Raw genomic sequence first — 19104 nt, 5'->3', positions numbered from 1 at the left:
ACCTTGGTTATGGTTAGAAATAGATCATGTTTTAAAAAGACCCTGTTTTCTAGCCACAAATGCTGCTGGAAATATCCCTAAAAAACAAGGTTCTGGTGCAACATTCACAGCTGGAAATGCTCTAATGTTTTGGTAAAAAAAAACTACACAGGTTTTGGTGCCATAGTTGCTGCTAGAAATGCAGTGATGTTATGCTACAAATCACTTGGTTTTAGTCACAATCGCCTATGCTGAAAAACACCCAGTTTTGTTGCAACAATCACCAGGAAATGCTGCTGATGCCTTGCTAAAAAAACACCCAGTTTTTGGTGCCATTAATGATGCTGGAAATGCCCCGATGTTTTGCTAAAAAAACACTTGGTCTTGTGTCACAATCGCTGCTGGAATTGCGACCACAATTGCGGTGTCGTGCTACAAAAGACCTGGTTTTGGTGCCACCAACACCGCTGGAAATGTCACTAGTGTCTCGTTAAAAACACAGTACTGGAGCCAACACTGTGGCTGGAAATGCTGCTGACGTCTCAGTAATAAATTCCTGGATTTGTTATCACAATCATGGCGAAAAATGCTCCAATGTCTCGCTAACACCACTTGGCTTTGTGCAACAATCACTGCTGGAAATTCCCTGATGTCTCACTAAGAAACACTGATTTTGGTGCCACAATTGCCAACAGAATTATGCCAATGTCTCGCTATAAGACCCACTTTGGTGTCACTAACATCGCTGGACATGCTGCTGATTGTTTGCTTAAAATGCAGTTTTAGTGCCGTAATCATGGCTGGAAATGCTGCTGATGTCTCCCTGAATAACACCCAGTTTTGCTGCCATTAATGATGCTGGAAATGCCCCAATGTTTTGCTTAAAAAAACACTTGGTTTTAGTCACAATCACCTATGCTAAAAAACACCAGTTTTGTTGCCACAGTCACCACAGGAATTGTTGCTGATGCCTTGCCAAAAAACACCCAGTTTTGGTGAAACAATAACAGCTGGAAATTCCCAGATGTCTTGCTAAAAAATACCCAATGTTGGTGCTATTAATGATGCTGGAAATGCCCCAGTGTTTTGCTAATAAAACACTTGGTCTTGTGCCACAATCACTGCTGGGAATGCAACGATGTTTTGCTAAAACAAAACTGTTTCAGTGCCACTTATGATGCTGGAAATGCTCTCGCTTGTCTCGCTTAAAAAACACTGGTTTTGGTGCCAGAATTGCCACCAGAATTGCGGTGATGTTGCACTACAAACCCTGGTTTTGGTGCTACTACTGCTGCTGGAGATGCCCTGGTGTCTTGTTAAGAACATGGTGCCATGATCATGGCTGGAGATGCTGCTGACGTCTTGGTAAACACCCAGTTTAGTTGTGTGTTGGTCTGCAGCCAAGCAGCCGTCAGTGCATTGATGAACATGTGATGTCTCATTCAGCGACACTGAGCGGTCACCTGTCGACCAATGACTGTGGACGTAGTGAGGAAGTTCATTTGTTCCTTTATTTTTAGTCTGGTGACCGCCCAGCGTCCAATCAGAGCACAGGACGGTCCGCAGCTCATTAGCATTCACCTCGACTCCACATTAATATAGAGAGAGAGACAGAGAGACACTGAAGGACAGTGGAGGAACAGAGAGACACAGAGACGAGGAGAATTTTAAAATAGAAGCTGAATGAACGATTTATCATCTCACACACACACACACACACACACACACACACACACACAGAGTCAGGTCAGTCGAGGAGAACAGAGGACAGTAGATGTGAATTCAGCTCAGACGTCTCTCAGGTATCTACTCGTGCGTCCTGCACTAATGGAGACTAATAAGGTTTTAGTGTTTGACAGAGAAGGACACGTCCAGAACAAACACTGAGACAGAAGGACGGAGACGACAGATGATCCTGGGACTTGTAGTTTTTAGGGGACGTGACAGCTGCAACTGCGTCTTGTGCATCATCACTGGCAGAGCCGAGACACATTATCAGTTATTGTGTTTATGTAAATATGATTTCATTTAGTTATACTGTTTTCAGACAAGTACAGTAAGAACATCTGTGTTTTTAGATAAAAAATTTGTGAATGGACTTCAAGTGACAGAATTATTGGAATTATTTGGATCACGTGAGTCAGAAAAACCGTGCGCAGCCATGACTGGCATCTGATTCCACACTATCGTATTGATTGTGTATATTAAGTGAAATAATTCTTCACTTTTCAGGACACAAATCCACAATCTTTGATGATAATTTAAATAAAGTGAGACACTTAAACTTTTTAAAGCGGCCTTTTCTGTAAGACCACATTTCCCATGAACACTTGCTGCTTCCTGTTTCACTTTGTCATCCTGACAAGAACTACAAATAAAAGCACTGAATCAATTTCAGACACAAGAAACAAGAAAACGACTGATACCTGAGTCAGGCGCCGCGGTGCTGCTAATCGGCCAGCTGGTGCTGAGTGATGTCACAGAGCTCAGCCAATCAGGAGGCGTTGTGTAAGTCTGGGCGGGCGGAGCCTGAGAGGAGGATGCTGAAGGAAGGCTGGTGGTAGCAGCAGGTGTGCTGGCGCTGTATGTGATGTCATCGTCAATGTGCAGCGAAGCCGTGACGTTTTCCGTCTCAAAGAGGGGGGAGGGGCTTGTGCTGTTGCTGTGGTAACCAGGGTCGCTGTCGGCGATGGGCTCGGGGGAGGGGAGGGGGCTGGAGTCAAGCAGGCCGCTGCCAAATATACCTGAAGATCAGGAGCAAACACAGGTGAGAAGAGGAAGAGGCTTCGGCCAATCACAGCGCTGCGCTCTGGGCTCTTTTCTTATGTGACATGTTTTTGTCTTTATGAGATCAAAGAGAATAAAAATATTTGTGTGGTCGGTTACATGTTTGTTTCTTCATGTGTTTATTTGAATGTGTCAAACGTCCTGTTAAAGCCATGTAACAACTGCTGTGTCACACACACACACACACACACACACACACAGTGGGAAAACTCTATGAATAGTGTGGCAGTGATGTAGTTACCATGGTGAAGCGGACAGGCTGATCTATTTACACCTCGTCTGACACACAACATGACAACAACACACTGCGTATAAACATGTGTTGTCAGCAGCTGGAGATCAAAATGCCTCTGCGCGTGATTGGACCGACTCACGGCCAATCAGAGTGAGGAAACGTGACGAGCTAAATGTGAACAGAGATGGGCTGTGATGGTGGAACATCAACACGCTGGTGAATGAATGAATTAAGAGGAGTCCTCTTCACTGAGCTGGGTCTGTACCTGCTGCAGTGTCACCTGAACCATTTCTAATTTCTCCTGACTCTCTGGGATCAGTACGACCAACAAGTATAAAAACTAAACATCGTCAATGATAATTAAGTCCAAATGTCCTCAATCAGGTCCTCTCTTATTAGCAGGATCTCAAATCTGTTGCCATACCAAACTCCATTTACCATAAACAAACAAGTTTCAGCCATAACATGTGATCAGGTTTTGTCCACTTTCGTGTTGGGATCGGCTGCAGACTGACTTGGCAGAGATGGTCGCCATCTTGTTTTTACATGCATCAGCGTGTCGTGCTCTGACCACCACTAGATGGCACTATTAGTGTCCACGAACGAGGACAACAGGTCTGAGGTAAGTAGAATGAAGTATAAGGTCGAATAAAACCCAAAATGTGAGGTGCTCACATGAGGACACAGCGTCTCAGGAGGATAAGTTTGGTTTTTAATGGTTTTAATGATTTAAATTTGGTCCTTAAATATGACCCTTAAGGTTTAGCTTTTCCTTAGCTGAGGAAATAACTGAATGAATGAATGAAGTGTGTTTCACAGAATCTCTGAAAAGGTTTCCTTAGTTAAAGCAACTCTTACCTTTCTTGCATTTCACACAGCAACAACAACTCCCGCCTCCTCCATCACGTCCTCATTACGCCTATGATAGACGTAGGCGTTGGCATGGTAAACTTAGATACACGGAAGAGGAGAGCGTCTGTAAAGGTGCGGACATGCCAAACCGACATCAAAGAACTAGCGGCGATGAAAGCCAACTGTTGCGTCGTCTATGTCGCCTCACGTCGCCCTGTGTCAGTTGCATTTGAACACACTACACGGACTACATCCGACGGCCAAGTAGCACGTACGTTCTGCGCCTGCGTGAGAGAGAGCGGAGTGAGAGAGTGGTACATCCTGTCAGCTGAGGGGTTTCCTGTCTGTGCAGCCGAGCACCGCAGCACCTCCACGGACTATTACATCCAGACGGTCCCGGTGTTTCCTCCGCAGGCTCCACTTCACTCAGCTGCCCGATAAACCCGCTGCTTCTTCCCACTTTAACCTGAATAACAAACCAGGGCTCGGTGCTCCGGTTGGATCCAAACGGAGAGCCGGGGCTAGCTCAGAGACTAACGGAGGCTAACTGGCTGTGCTTCCCTCCGGTCATGCTGCAGCTAACGCTCCGCTAGCCGCTCCCAGCTAGCTCCGGTTTGTTATTCAGGTTAAAGTGTGAAGAAGCAGCGGGTCTGTGGGGCAGCTGAGTGAAGTGGAGCCTGAGGAGGAAGCACCGGTTAGCCCCGGTTTCACTACAGGCAGATTCACTCGCTACAGGGGCGAGGAAATAAAACCTGAACAGCCAATCAGAGTGATCTCTCTCACTGACAAGCTCCGCTGCCGATTCAACATGCTCAATTGGCCGAAACATTGCAGACGCCGAAGTGCCGACGGTGCGGGACACACCGCAAAAACTAGGGCGACAGATGCTCATCGACGGCCCGACTTTGGTCGACGGCCGACCGTCGGCTTGGTGTGTCAGGGCCTTAACGTTACAACCAAGACAGTCAGACGCAACCCCAGAGTTTTAAAACTCAACCGGAGTCAGTGATGACCGATGAGTTACGCGAGCGGCTACATCAGTCGGAGGCCTCCACGTGCGGAAGACAGACAGACGCTTGGCCGATTGGTCGGAGTTTTCCTAGAACCACATGAGAATAGTATAATTATGAGTTTGTATCTCTGCAGGAATTCACTTACAGTTTAGTGTGTCAGCTTATTAATAGCATTTTAACGTAAACAAAGAAAACGTAAAATTTCCAGAAAGGTAAGTGTCGCTTTAAGGAAAGACGTTAAGTCATTAAATGCATTAACAGAGATTTTACAGCAGTGCACTTCTGCTGTTCTCACCACCTCTCTACACTGGAGCACGACACTGTGGGCCTCTGGACCTGTGACCAGTCGGCATGTCCAGTAATCCATCCATGATGGTGTCCACATCAGTTTGATTTTGCTCTCAGTCATGTGTCACGCTGTTCACTCAGGATGTGGAAACACACAACACTGTAAGAATTTAAATTCAATGTTGAAACGAAGGAGGTGATTCTGAACTCAGAGGGACGTCGATCGAACAGAAGAGACGTGTGAACAGACGGCAGGAGACAAAGACGTATGAAAGGCTGTAGAGACCATTAACTGTTTAATGGCGGGAAACGACACACACACATCCATCATAAAGCTCTGTGTGTGTGTGTGTGTGTGTGTGTGTGTGTGTTTAATGAGTCGAGGAGGAAACAACAGAAAACAGCTGCAGAGATGACAGAAGAAGAAAAGCAGAGCTCACACTGACAAACAGATGTAAACTGACTTTGAAGAAAGAAAGAAACAAGAAAAAAATACAAATAAAATAAAAAATAAAGACGAAGAAAATCTGAATAAAATAGAAATACATCAATAAAAAAAAATACAAAGGAGGAAAAGATGAACAAAGAAAAAAGAAATGAAAGGATGATGAAACGAGGAAGGTGAAGGAGGAGGAGGAGATCAAAGAGGAGAGGAAAATAAAGATGGAGGCAGAGGAGGAGAGAGGGAGACAAGATGTTGAAATGAAGACATGAAGGAGAAGTCAGGGATGAAGGGAAGAAAAGAGAAAGATGAAGAGTAAAGAGTAGGTGAGGAGGAGGAGGAGAGAAGATAAAGGAGAGGAGAGTATTATGACGAGGGGTGAAAGGAGCGAGTGATAAAAGGAGGAGGTTCAGTTTTACAACCTGCGTAAATATTTGAAATTCTTTCTGTCTAAATGTTTGAGACGTTCACTCTGATTGGCCGAGGGACTTCCTGCTGTCATGGTGACGAGAGGAAGCACGACACACACACACACACACACACACACACACTGTGTCACACACCCACTCGTATGATGTAATTAAGTGTCCTGTGAATTAATTAGAGGATCTGAAAATGTGTCATCTCTCCTCCTCCACACTCCTCCGTCAGTCTGTTCTACTTCCATCTCTCCTTCATCCATCATGTTTTCATCTGTCATTCATTCTTTCATCCGATTCTTCAGTGAACTCATTGTCATGTTTGAGATGACGTGAGCTTTGTGACATGGTGCGTTATCCTGCTGCACACCTTGGCTGGAACCAGTGCTTATTTGACTTCCTGTTGCCTTTCTGTCATCTTGAACCAGTCTCCTCTGACCAGCTCGTCTTCACCGTGTCTGCATGACGAATGTTAATGAGCTGCTGACACCTGATTGGCTGATTAGCCACGTGCATTAATGCACAGCTGAACAGGTGTGCCTGATGAAGTGGCCGCTGAGTGTCTATCAAGAGCACTTGGGATGTGCCCTGAACAGGTGTCCTGAACATCCAGAGGGCAAAGGCTTCATTTCTTTCTCACAAAAACAAAACCTTAGTTGGACGACAAACAAGATCTGATGTTTCCCTCGCCCTGTATCTTACACGCTCGTCAGCTGTAGCTCATCGCCGCCATCGCCGCCGCTCAGAACCATTCTTACACCACAAGAGTTGGACTCACAGCCAGGTGCAGATCTCTAACCTGCCAGACGAACAGTCCCTCCAGCATGTTGTCATACTGCCATCAAATTCAGCCAATCAGTGTGGAGACAGGTCTCCATGCGCCGCTGTTTCATTTGAGCTCGCCATGATGTCACTGACTCGCAGCCAATCAGCTTGTCCTAAGCACATGTCGCCAACAGCGTACGGCGAAAAGTCTCCAGAAGGAACTCAGGTTGTGAAGTTTGGTTCTATTAATGGGCGCCAAACTGTTACAGCTCCACCATCCAGCTTCTCTACCTCCCTACCTTCTCTCCTTCACTCACTCTTCCTTCTTTCCTTCCATCTTTCCTTTCCTCTTTCCTTCCCTTCCTTCTCTCTACCCGACCGTCTTTCCTTCCTTATTTCCTTCCCTTCCTTCTCTCTACCCGACCGTCTTTCCTTCCCTTCCTTCTCTCTACCCGACCATCTTTCCTTCCCTCTTTCCTTCCCTTCCTTCTCTCTACCCGACCATCTTTCCTTTCTTATTTCCTTCCCTTCCTTCTCTCTACCCGACCATCTTTCCTTCCTTATTTCCTTCCCGTCGTTCTCTCTACCCGACCATCTTTCCTTCCTTATTTCCTTCCCCTCCTTCTCTCTACCCGACCATCTTTCCTTCCCTTCCTTCTCTCTACCCGACCATCTTTCCTTCCTTATTTCCTTCCCTTCCTTCTCTCTACCCGACCATCTTTCCTTCCATCTTTCCTTCCCTTCGTTCTCTCTACCCGACCATCTTTCCTTCCTTATTTCCTTCCCTTCCTTCTCTCTACCCGATTAGGGTTTTGTGTGCGTGTGTGTGCATGTGCGTGTGTGTGTGTGTATGTGTGTTAGTGTGTGTGTGTGTGTGTGTGTGTGTGTGTGTGTGTACCTGTGAGGGCGAGGACGAGCAGCAGCAGGCCGGCCAGCAGGCTCATGGTGGGAATCAGGATGTAGAGGAGAAGTCGAAGGTGATTGGTCGACCCCAGCTTGTGAGGACACGCCTCCCCTCCCATCCCGACCTCGGGTCCTCGAGCCGGCGCCTGGGGGACACACGGAGAACAGGTCACATCCAGCAGACGTTACCAAGCAACTGAATCCAGGTCATTACATCAGCAGGTGGTTTGAGTGAAGGAGAGCTGCGGGCTGGGAAACGCCACGCTGACCCTTTAAGTCCACTGTAAGCCCCGCCCCCTGCTCCACAGGTTATTTTTAACGAGCGGGGGGGGAGGGGGGGGGGAGTGACCCGGGTGTTTCTGTCCGCTCAGAGTTTCCGTTGGACATGTTGAAGTTATTTTTAAAGTGATGTGACGGCGAGCCGACACTCGACACCACACAGCGACCTCCCTGCTTTAAATACAGCCCCCTCTGCCTCTGCCCCCCCCCCCCCGCTCAATACTTTGATTATTGAATCATTAGGGGTATTGATTACTGAATTACTGATCTGATCGAGTCACAGATCTCATATAGCCCATAGATCTGTGTTAGAAGCTGCAGATACTGATGGTTTTATGTGCGTCAGTCAGCTGTCTTCACTTAGTGCTCATTTAAAGAAGCTTTTATTTTGAAAGGACAAACACACATTTACTCTAACGGTTTTTTATGTGGTGTGACCTCAGATCAGATCAGCTGACTATGACACACACACACACACACACACACACACACACACAGAAAGAGTCCAACTGTCACTGAATGACTGTTTATTAGCACAGGTGCAAACTACCTATTAATATCAGTCTGCTGTTTATTTTATCAATCACTGAATTATTTGATCTATTTAACGTCAGAAAAATATTTTACTGGTTCCAAACGAACATGTTGAATCTGACAACACACAACATTCAGTTAATTATCACAGAAGACAAAGAAAACCAGCAAATATTCACATTTAAGAGCAAGAACACGACCCTAACGTCACCAATCGATCACTGCCCATAACATTTTGAATAATCGTGTCAGCTCAACTTCTGAGGATCAATAAATATAAGTTTTTACTAGAGCTCAGCTGATACTTGGTTTTTGGGGCTGATGCTGACATAAGGACGTTAACTAGAACTATCGCTATGAGTCAGTTTCCATTAATGTCTGTGAAAGATTTTCATGGTACGATGAACGTGTCAGAAAGTGTCACAGTTTCATGGTATCACAGAATTTATATTATTATCAGTCAGAATGATCCTTAAAGGAATGAAAACAGAAGGGTTACTGTGAGCACAGTCTCACCCCAGAGTCGTCGCAATCCAGCGCTTGGGCAGCGACTCGCAGTGTCAGAACCCAATAAAAAAAGCTGTTCTTTAACGTTGGCGTGATACAAAGCAGGTTGGCATTATAGTTTAATGGCGCCCAGCGGCGTCAAGGGGAAACGCGGCAAGACAAGGACAAAAGTTAAGGTGCCAAATGTCCGAGTGGGGCTGGTGGGAGAGGGGGTGGATGGGTCCAACACCGACTTTCACCTGAGAGAGCGGTGTTCATGTCCCGCAAGATGGTAAAGTCAAACCCTGTTCTTTTGTCCTTGTTTAACGAAAAAACATCAGTTGGTGGTGTTGTACCGACGTAGTGCTTTTATTTTGAAAGAGACTGTATGCAAACTGTATATTTCCTGTGAAAACAGAAGTGTATTTTGAAAACAGACAATGCATGTAACAGGCTGAAGTTGACACGGCGTCCCAGAACGTCAACAACCAACACACCCAGGGTACCTTGGACGTCATATGTGGACGTGGAAAGTCCATGACCAAACGTGGACATGTGACGAGGTCACAGTGAGGATGATGATGGTATTGTTGGATGAACAAACGTTTTATTACTATAAATGAAACTTGAAACATTTTGTTGATGGAAGTTTGTGTCTGAAGTCTCGTCTTAGAATATAACTCAAATAAAGCTGAGATTCAACGTCTTCTTTCCAGTATCGTAGATAAGCAACTGTACACGGTATGACTGTCAACTATTTTAATATCACAGTAAATCTCTAAAACCCTGGTCAGCAATCAGCTGTCTGCCCCGCCCCCGCTGAAGGCTCATAATAAATAAGCTCATTGCAAACGACGGAGGTCAACATCACAACACACATCGAAGATTTGTGGCAAAGCTTCTGTGACATCAGGCATTTGACAGCAACCACAGAAACAGCTCACAAAGTCCTGGAGGGACTGAGTGTCTCTCAGACGACTGCGACACATCGCTCAGATCACGTCTTTGAGAATTCACATCACCCTTTCACACATTGGTTGCCGAGGCGACCGTACGCGGCGCCACTGATGGAACAGCCATCAACATCCGGAGGAGCTGCGGATCGACCCGCCGATTAATGGACGACCCGCTCTACCTCTGACCTCATCAATTCATTCGTCAGTCCAAGTGGACGTTTGTGCCAAATTCAAATAAATTCCGTTGAGGTGTTCTTGAGATATCACGTTCACAAAAACGAGACAAAGGGACAACCCCGAAACATCTCGTCCCCTGCTGAGGCGTCACCAATATACTGATGTATCGGCCAATGTGACAAAACCATGACACGTATGAGAATCACCAGAGGAGCCACGATACCACATTATTACGATACTTAACTCATGATATAACATTAGTCGGGTTTTAAACATGTTGTGATATGCTGAGAATTATGATAATATACATTCTGACTTATTACCTTTGTTCAACTGTAAATGATGTCCTCTGTGTGTGTGCGACCAACAGTTACATTTGGATTCGTAATATTAGATATTTATATAATACAATAAATGTACAGGCTACTTGGTGTCCACACTGATAAGATACTGCCACAGAAAAACATCCCGATACTGCACTGCATTGATCTTTTCCTCGATCCCTAATATTTACACACAAACACATTTATTATTTAATGTTTCAGTCAAATCTCGTCTGAACTGGAGGCAGGACGTTTTAGTTTAACAACTTCACTGTTAAAAATGACATCAGGTCACTGAAACAGTCATCACTGATTTAATAATTATAAATTCTCCCAAACATCTTTTTCTGCATAATGTTTAAAAATAAAAAATCATATTGATGCATATCAGACAACATGTACGTTAATACCGACATATCATCTGTGATAGGTCGATGTCCGCTGGTTTTATCGGTCGAGCTCTGATTCCTGATGTGAAACATAATTATATTCTATTTGTTTTATCAGCAGTGAATAAAACCTTTTTCCAAATATGATACTGTGAATAATTTAACTTTAAATACTGCAGTCAGTAACAGTCATTACACTGCAGCTCAACAACACGTCACTGAAACACAACTATATTATGACATCATTTACTCTGCTTGTAATTTTACTGACATGTTTTGGATCATACAATTATTACTAACGTCTTTCTTTCAAACGCAACATGAGGATCTGATGTTTTTGTCTTCTGTGAGAATAATCGCAGGCATTGCTCCTTTTTTAATGAATTTATAGGCAAAATATTAAAATCAAGATGATGATCAGGAGATAAACTGATCATATAAAAATATTCATTGGCTGCAGTGAGTTTGATTAATTTAATCACAGGCTTGTTTCCGTCCCGTCTCACTGATCAATGATGTGTGTTATCAACGAGAGCTGTTTGAGGGTTCAGACGTGATTTCAGTTTGAAGCTGCTCTTATTATCGTTACTGATACAATAACTGCTGGTGATGTGACAGCACGGGCGTAGACGTGTTGGGGGACGCAGGGGACACGTCCCTCTGGACATCTAGAACATTTTCCCTCCTAACAAAGACGTGAAAGTTTCAGAGGACTTTCATTTTTCAGAAATCAAAGACTTTCTGTTCCCTAAATTCTGAACAAATTTCTCGCCCTTATGTGAACATGTCTTTTTTAAAAAATCTGTCAGCTTCAAAACTTTAACATTAACTTAAACACAATAAAACAAACATTCCCGTGCACTAAACGATCTGAACTTTTTGCTGATAGATGCTTCGAAGGCGTTTCTTTAATCTGACCAACAGTCGGAAAACAAATATTAATTTTAAAGCTGCAACAATTAATTTATTAAGTCAAAAGACATCAAATTAATCTGCAAAGACTCCAGTGTAGTAAATGTAATTAATCTGAAGTGTTTTTAGGATTTACAGACATTAAAATACATCATTTTGTGCACAAGAAAACTGTGTTGACCGGTTTCTGACATTTTACTGACACAATTATGATTTATGTAACTAATAAAACAGACAGTGACATTAATAGCATTCAGTCTGTGTGTTAGACACGATAGGACAAGAAATTTATGAAAATAATCTCCAGATTAATCAGATGCAGCTCAGATTATCTCAGATACACTTTTTATTTTTAGTAATTACTTATCCCAAAGGAAAAATACTGTTGCACCTTCACACCTGCAGCACTTTGATTTCAAAGACTTGCATTGGATTTATTTTTAAATATTTTAATGGAATTTTTTCTGTATTCTCGATATATTTATGTTTCTTTGCACCATTAAAACAACAAAGTAAATTCCTTCAGTGAAAATTTACTTCTCAGTAAACCTGATTCTGATTCAGCTGAAACTGAAAATAAGAAAAACGACTTGTTAATAAATTAATTCTGTCCAGTTAATAATTAAATGAATTTAGAGTTTCAGGTTTTCTGATTAATCTGATTCTTAGAGGTTCAACTGAAGCAGCACAGCAGCTCTCACACCAACAGAGACACAGAGACAGAGACACAGAGGACAGACACAAGGAGACAGAGCTGAAGGACAGCAGCGCAGACAGGAGGAGGACACAGCTACACACACACACACACTCACGCACACACTCACGCACACACACACGACTCACCGTCACAGTTCCCGCTCCGCTGAAGGTGACACGCGGGCAGGTCTCCCGCCGCGCGGACAACATGACCTGATGCTGCCCGCCGCTGAGCGCGAGACCATCCCTCTGCCTGCTGCCCGCGAGCAGCTCCGCTAACAAACCGAGCACGAGACGCGCTGGCTCCGCCCCCTCAGACTCTCTCTCTCTCTCTCTCTCTCTCTCTCTCTCTGTCCGCGTCCCTCTACCGCCCTCCCTCCAACACACACACACACACTGCTCAAGTTTTCTGCACGTGACGAAGCCTTAACATGGGATTAAACACAGTTCGCGGTCAAGTGCATGCTGGGACATGAGCCTCGTGCTTGTGTGCGTCTTAAATCCCCCCAAACACAACTTTAATTACAACATGTGTGTGTTCTGCTGTCTTTGTGAGGACCAATTACACTTCACACTGTCAAAGTGAGGACATTTGGAATAGTGGGGATATTTTGTGCGGTCGTTGCCTCAAATTGTTGTTTTAAGAACTTTTGAGTTTCGTTCTAGAATTAACATCAGTCTGAATCCTGTTGACATGTTTGACAATTAGCCCTTGCTAAGTCCCGCCCCTTTTTGCTCTGTTTGCTTGCTAGTAGGACGCTCCAAAGATGACGTTATTTTCCTAAGTTGACGCAGTTCGGCCCAGAACTCACTGCCTGCGTGAGCAACGTGTGCGTCACAGATTTTTTTTCCCCGCACCTGTGTTAACGGGTTACAGCAGCCGCACTGCCCGCGTGAGCAGCGCTGCTCAGGAGGAGCTCGGCTGTGGAGCATCTGGAGATTGAGACGCTCGGCTGCGTCCACATGGCGTTTTTCTGCAGCAGAGAAGTGGTGGCAGGGCGCTGGGAACACTTCATAAAAAACTGCTCCCAGCAACACATTAATTACACTAAGATTAGCTAGGTAGCTAACGTAACTGAGCTGAGTAAAAACTGTAGACAGACCCTGAGTTTGTGCAACTGAAGAAATTCTGCACAAACCATCAGAAACCATCTCAGAGAAGCTCATCGTCCTCACAAGGGTCCCGACCTGACAGCCGTTTGTTGTAACTGACTTGTGCAGTTGTGAGGTCGGTTGGATGTACTGCCAAATCCACAGGAGCGACACTGGAGACATCTTATAGTGGTGAAATCAACAGTTGACAGACAACAGCTCAGGTGGACGTTCCTGCAGTCAGCGTGCCAAGTCGACCTCAGTCCACTTGGCATTCCTTGAGGCACTCATGAGATGTCGTGCTCATAAGGATGGGACGGACAGATGGACGTACATCTTGCAAACATAACGCCTACGGCCACGTCTGCCACCGATGTGGAGGCATAGCAAGACGCCAGCGCTGAGGAAAAGAGAGCTACGTAGACACAGGACCTTAGATTGTGCAACTGAAAAGTATCTGCACAAACCATCAGAAACCGTCTCAGAGAAGTTAATTTGCAGGGTCATCGTCATCACCAGGGTTGTGAGGTCGGTTGGATGTACTGCCAAATTCACGGAAAGAACATTGGAGACGTCACTCAGTTGACAGTTGACAGCTCGGGTGGATGTTCCTACAGTCAACATGTTAACAACAACACGCTCCGTCTGTGTCATGTGTCTAACATCAGGTTTAAGTGTGACGTCCCAACACACACCTGTGTAGTAATGACGCTGTTTAATCAGACACACCTGTCAGGTGGATGGATTATCACTGATAAGGAGAAGTGCTCACTGACACGGATATTAAAAAACATTACCAAAATTTGACAGAAATTTATCTATTTAATGGAAAGAAATCTAAATCTAAACAGTGTCTCAGACCTGCTTCTGTACCAAACACTTCATATTCTGAGTGTGTTCACACCGCACAGTACAGGAGAACACAGTGCACTACTGGAGCACTCAAAACAGTCCAAAAGTTGAGTGTGGAATGATGGACACTTCTCAGCCTCAACGGCCGCCATCTTTGTGACGTAGCAAACTTTTGACATGGCGGCTGGGGACAGCGAGGAGCCTGAGCTGGCTACAGTGAACACCACCACGTTAGTAATACGTTCTTAGCGCTAAATTCTGTTGCTGAATAGAAGCCGTCTGTCATGATTTGGTACCGCCAACAATAATGTGAGGGCTAATGCTAGCTTGCTGCTAGCTACAGCAGCACATTTAATCAACATTGACGTTGTGGTGCAAGTTTGGTTTGTGTGTGGGTGGAGACAGCGGTCAAATGTTGGTGATAGAGCTGCACCGTCTGTTTAAAAGGACGACAAAGAAGAAGACGAGGCAGTTAAAAAAAAGCCGTCATCACTTCCAGGAAGTACATAACGGCAGTGCACGATTTGAGACAACGCTGAAGTGTACTGACAGAAGTATGAGATTTGAAAAACAGGAGCAAAAACAAAAGTGTTGGTTTAAATTTCTGTTCAGTGTCGTTCTCAGGGGAGCTCCTCAGTGGGCAGCTCCTCAGTGGGCAGCTCTTCTCATGAGCACCTTTTAAACCAACATCCACTCTGACTTCCCATTTAGTAAAGTTTATAAAGCGGAACGAAGCCAGGAACTCAAAGAATATCACTATGAGACCGTTCAGATCAAATGTAAGAAACAAAACTATCATACAGTGTGTGTATATGTAAACTGATTTCTATCTAAACTCAAAGTCTAATTTAAGTGAATCAATAAAGATTAATAATGATTCAAAGTTTTAAATGATTTAACAGACATAAATACAAACACCTCCACATTACACTGTTGACTGGAACTCTCCATCATGATGTATAAATATAATGACTACCTTCAGTTCTTCATCGTCAGCTCTGGAGGAACAGTGCCTCCTCTCTCTTCACCGCTGTAAACACATTCAGCTCAGTACAGCACCATCACTTTAACTTCACTCATGTTTCTGAAGTCATAGTTAAATAAAAAAAACGAAGATAAACAAACCTTTATTAAACTTTTTTAAAGTTTTATATGTTTTATTTTTCAAATGTTTTGAAAAAGAAAAGACAAAAACAAAAAACATGGAAACTTTTTTTGTTCCCAAAGTAAAAGGTTTCTTTTCAGTATCTGATGGATCCGTGTTACTGAGGCGTCTTCACAACGAAATATAATATCACTAAACTTTTTTTCATCTGGAGCCAAAATCAAACACATAAACAAATATAAACCTTAACTTTGACTTCTATACTTGTGATTATTAATTACTGATTACTGATCAGTTTTCATTGATGTTGATTAAAAACTCAGTTGGTTGTGACCTGCTGCAACAATTAGTCGATTCATTTATCAACAGAAAACTGTGATAAATGACCTCCGTCTTTTTTTCCTGGTATAATAAAACTGAAGATCTTCTTGTCTTTGCACTGGTGGTCGGACACAACAAGACATTTGATGACATCACCGTGGGCTCAAGGATATGCTGACGGATATTTCCCACCGTTTTCTGCTGTGTTTTCGTCCAAACGTTTCACTGACAGAATAATCAATGAGGAAAATGATCAGCTCTAGTTCAGAAATTTAACAGCGATGACTTTTAGAAGTTTGTTGAATAATTTAAACTAAATGTTTATTTCATGTGATGTTTGTTGGCGTTGGTATGGGAACTATTTTAAATCATACTCAACCTTCACCTGACCTTCAGCAGGAAGAAACTAAACTACGACTTTGAAAAACAAGACTTCTCTACAGGGACTAATGTTAAATTACAGAGTCAGAAACCGACAGAAAAAGTCACAAACAGGAAGAGTCAAACAAAATAAAACTGCAGGCAGCAATGGAAACATGACGTGAAGACAGAAAACAGAAACACAGCCGACACGTTTTCACGTGGTTTTGTTGATGCGTTGGTTCAGGGCGTGGTCAGGAGGTAGTAGGTGGCGGCGGACAGCAGAGCTCCACCCAGCGGGACGAGGACGAAGGTGGCACACCTCCTCCACCACCTCCCTACCCTCCCCGCCTCATCATCCACCTCCTCCCTCCTCCCCCGCTTCTTATTCCTCCGACCTCCTCGCTGCTGACGCTTCTCGAACGCCTCCAGCTCCTCCTGAACACACGGACGTCAAATACAAACTCGAAATGTTATTAATTAATAAAGCTTAAAGATTTAATAATTGAGGCTTAAATACAAGTTTCTGACTTAATTAATGCTAAAGAGACATTTATTAAGTTTTAATTAAAGTGATTATACTGTAGATTAAAACTATCAAGGATTGAACACCACAGTATTATAATGTAAAGTAGAAAAAGGACTGTTAATTAAGTTATTAAAGCTCAAATACTGTCTGAGGCTGAATAACAGAAGTTATTGAGGTTTATCAAGTCGTAATTTTTTTGTTTTCATTTATCAAAAACTCAAATTAAGTTTACTACTTATTAAGAAATGACTCATTAAAATTTACCGATGCAGTTATTACTACTGAAGTATTAATTTATTAAGAAATCATTCTTATCAATATTAATTGATGTAGTTATTACCATTTAGGTAAAATGTATTCTGATTTAATGCCTATTTAGTAAGAACTCTTATTAACATTTGATTATGCATTTATTACACTTATTTATCACTGATTCATCATGTGAGTAATAATTTGAGGTTTCATTGTTTTGTTTTTGATAATTCTGTTATCAGTACTGATGCAGTTATAACCATGCTTGTTTCTTAAGAAATAACTTTTATGAACAATTACTGATGCAATTATAACTATTTAAGGACATATTTCTTAACTTTAATTGCTTTTTCATCAACAGTTTACTGGTGCAGTTAAAACCACTTAAGTAATAACTCTTTAAGATCTGATTGCTTTTTTATTAATCATTTTGTAAGTAAGGTTTACAAATGTAGTTCTAACCATTCGGGCAATTTTATTTTAAAAGACTGAAATACTTTTTTATTACAAACTCTGTTAATTAACATTTACTGATACAATTATTACCATTAACATACTAATTCACTTTAGTGTAACTGCTTATTTCTTAAGATATTACTATAACGTTAACTTACACAATTATAACTATAAGTATGTATTAATCTATTAAGATTTCATTGCTTTTTTAAATTAAGAAAACTATTATCAATATCTACTGATGCAGTTATTTAATTACTAATACATTAAAAATCTACTTGCTTGTGTATTAAGAACTCTGTTATTAAGGTTTACTGATGCAGTTATAACTACTGAAGCACAATTTGCATTTAAGTACTAATTTATTCAAATATTTAATTGCCTATTTCTTACTTTTAATTACTTTTATTACGGTTTACTAGTGCAGTTAAAACCACTTAAGTAATAATTCTTTAAGATATGATTGCTTTTATATTAATCATTTTGTTATTAAGGTTTATAAATGTAGTTCTAACCATTTGGGCAATTATTTTAAAGATTGAAACACTTTTTTTATTATGAACTCTGTTAATTAACATTTACTGATGTTATAACCATTTAATTACTAATTTATTAAAAAATGTACTTGCTTGTGTATTAAGAACTCTGTTATTAAGGTTTACTGATGCAGTTATAACTATTTAAGTATTCATTCATTAAAGTTTAATTGCTTATTTCTTAAGAAAATACTTTATTGATGCAGCTATAACTTTTGAATTTTTTTAAGATTTAATTGCTTTTTCATCAAAGAACTCTGTTAATTAACATTTACTGATGGAGTTATTACCATTTAAGTACTAACTTATTAAAATATTTAATTGCCTATTACTTTTAATTACTTATATTACAGTTTACTGGTGCAGTTAAAACCACTTAAGTAATAATTCTTTAAGATCTGATTGTGTTTTTATTAATCATTTTGTAATTAAGGTTTACAAATCTAGTTCTAACCATTTGGGCAATTTTATTTTAAAAGATTGAAATGCATTTTAATTAAGAACTCTGTTAATTAACATTTCCTGATATATATTACTTTTATTAACATCAACTTAGTATTAATTTATTAAGATGTTATTGTTTTTTTTTCAGAAACATTCACTGATACAGTTACAGATGTTTTAGTACTAGTTTTTTAAGTTTATCATGAACTCTGTTATCATGCCATTATAACCATTTAAATACTAATTTATTAAGATTTAATTGCTTCTTTTTTAAGGATTTAATTGCTTTTTAATTAAGAACTCTGTTAATAATACTTCCTAATGCAGTTAATACCGTACATGTACAATCCAGTATGAATTCTGTCATTAAGGTGTACCGATGTAGTTAAAATCATTTGTTAACATACAACATACTTGTTAGTTCAGACTTATGAGCTCATTAATTAAGAACTTAAGTGAACAGATATCTCATTAAGATAAAGTCCTGTTTACTGACTGAAGTCACAGTTCAGTTATTAAAGACTTAAATATTGATTAACTGACTTTAACTAGTTCTTATTAAAAACATTTAAATAATAAAGTGTAGACTCACCTGAAGTCTCTTCTGCTCCTCCTCCTGAGCTGCTCTCTGCTCCGCCTCCCTCAGCTGAACGAACACACACACACACACACACACACACACACACACACAGGTTATTGTGTATCCAAGTGTGACACACTCA

General features: G+C 41.8%; 2 protein-coding genes across 4 annotated transcripts in view; both read right to left on the bottom strand.

Annotated features, from left to right (window-relative positions):
- Positions 1-12715, bottom strand: part of corin (corin, serine peptidase) — a 35620-nt gene extending 22905 nt beyond the window's left edge. For both annotated transcript variants that reach the window (XM_078164247.1, XM_078164248.1), the window contains exons 1-3: positions 12583-12715; positions 7679-7829; positions 2406-2723 (exon numbers count right to left, since the gene is read on the bottom strand). In XM_078164247.1, the coding sequence (XP_078020373.1) occupies positions 2406-2723; positions 7679-7829; positions 12583-12645 (532 nt within the window). In that variant the 5' untranslated portion in view covers positions 12646-12715. The remainder of the gene's footprint in view (positions 1-2405; positions 2724-7678; positions 7830-12582) is intronic.
- A 2790-nt stretch (positions 12716-15505) lies between these two features.
- nfxl1 (nuclear transcription factor, X-box binding-like 1) overlaps positions 15506-19104 on the bottom strand; it is a 31577-nt gene continuing 27978 nt past the window's right edge. For both annotated transcript variants that reach the window (XM_033610168.2, XM_033610169.2), the window contains exons 24-25: positions 18975-19028; positions 15506-16603 (exon numbers count right to left, since the gene is read on the bottom strand). In XM_033610168.2, the coding sequence (XP_033466059.1) occupies positions 16409-16603; positions 18975-19028 (249 nt within the window). In that variant the 3' untranslated portion in view covers positions 15506-16408. The remainder of the gene's footprint in view (positions 16604-18974; positions 19029-19104) is intronic.

This window comes from Epinephelus lanceolatus, chromosome 22, assembly GCF_041903045.1.
Source record: "Epinephelus lanceolatus isolate andai-2023 chromosome 22, ASM4190304v1, whole genome shotgun sequence".
Lineage (NCBI taxonomy): Eukaryota > Metazoa > Chordata > Actinopteri > Perciformes > Serranidae > Epinephelus > Epinephelus lanceolatus.
Note: the sequence above shows the minus strand (reverse complement) of the source record. Positions and strands in the feature narration are given on the sequence as shown.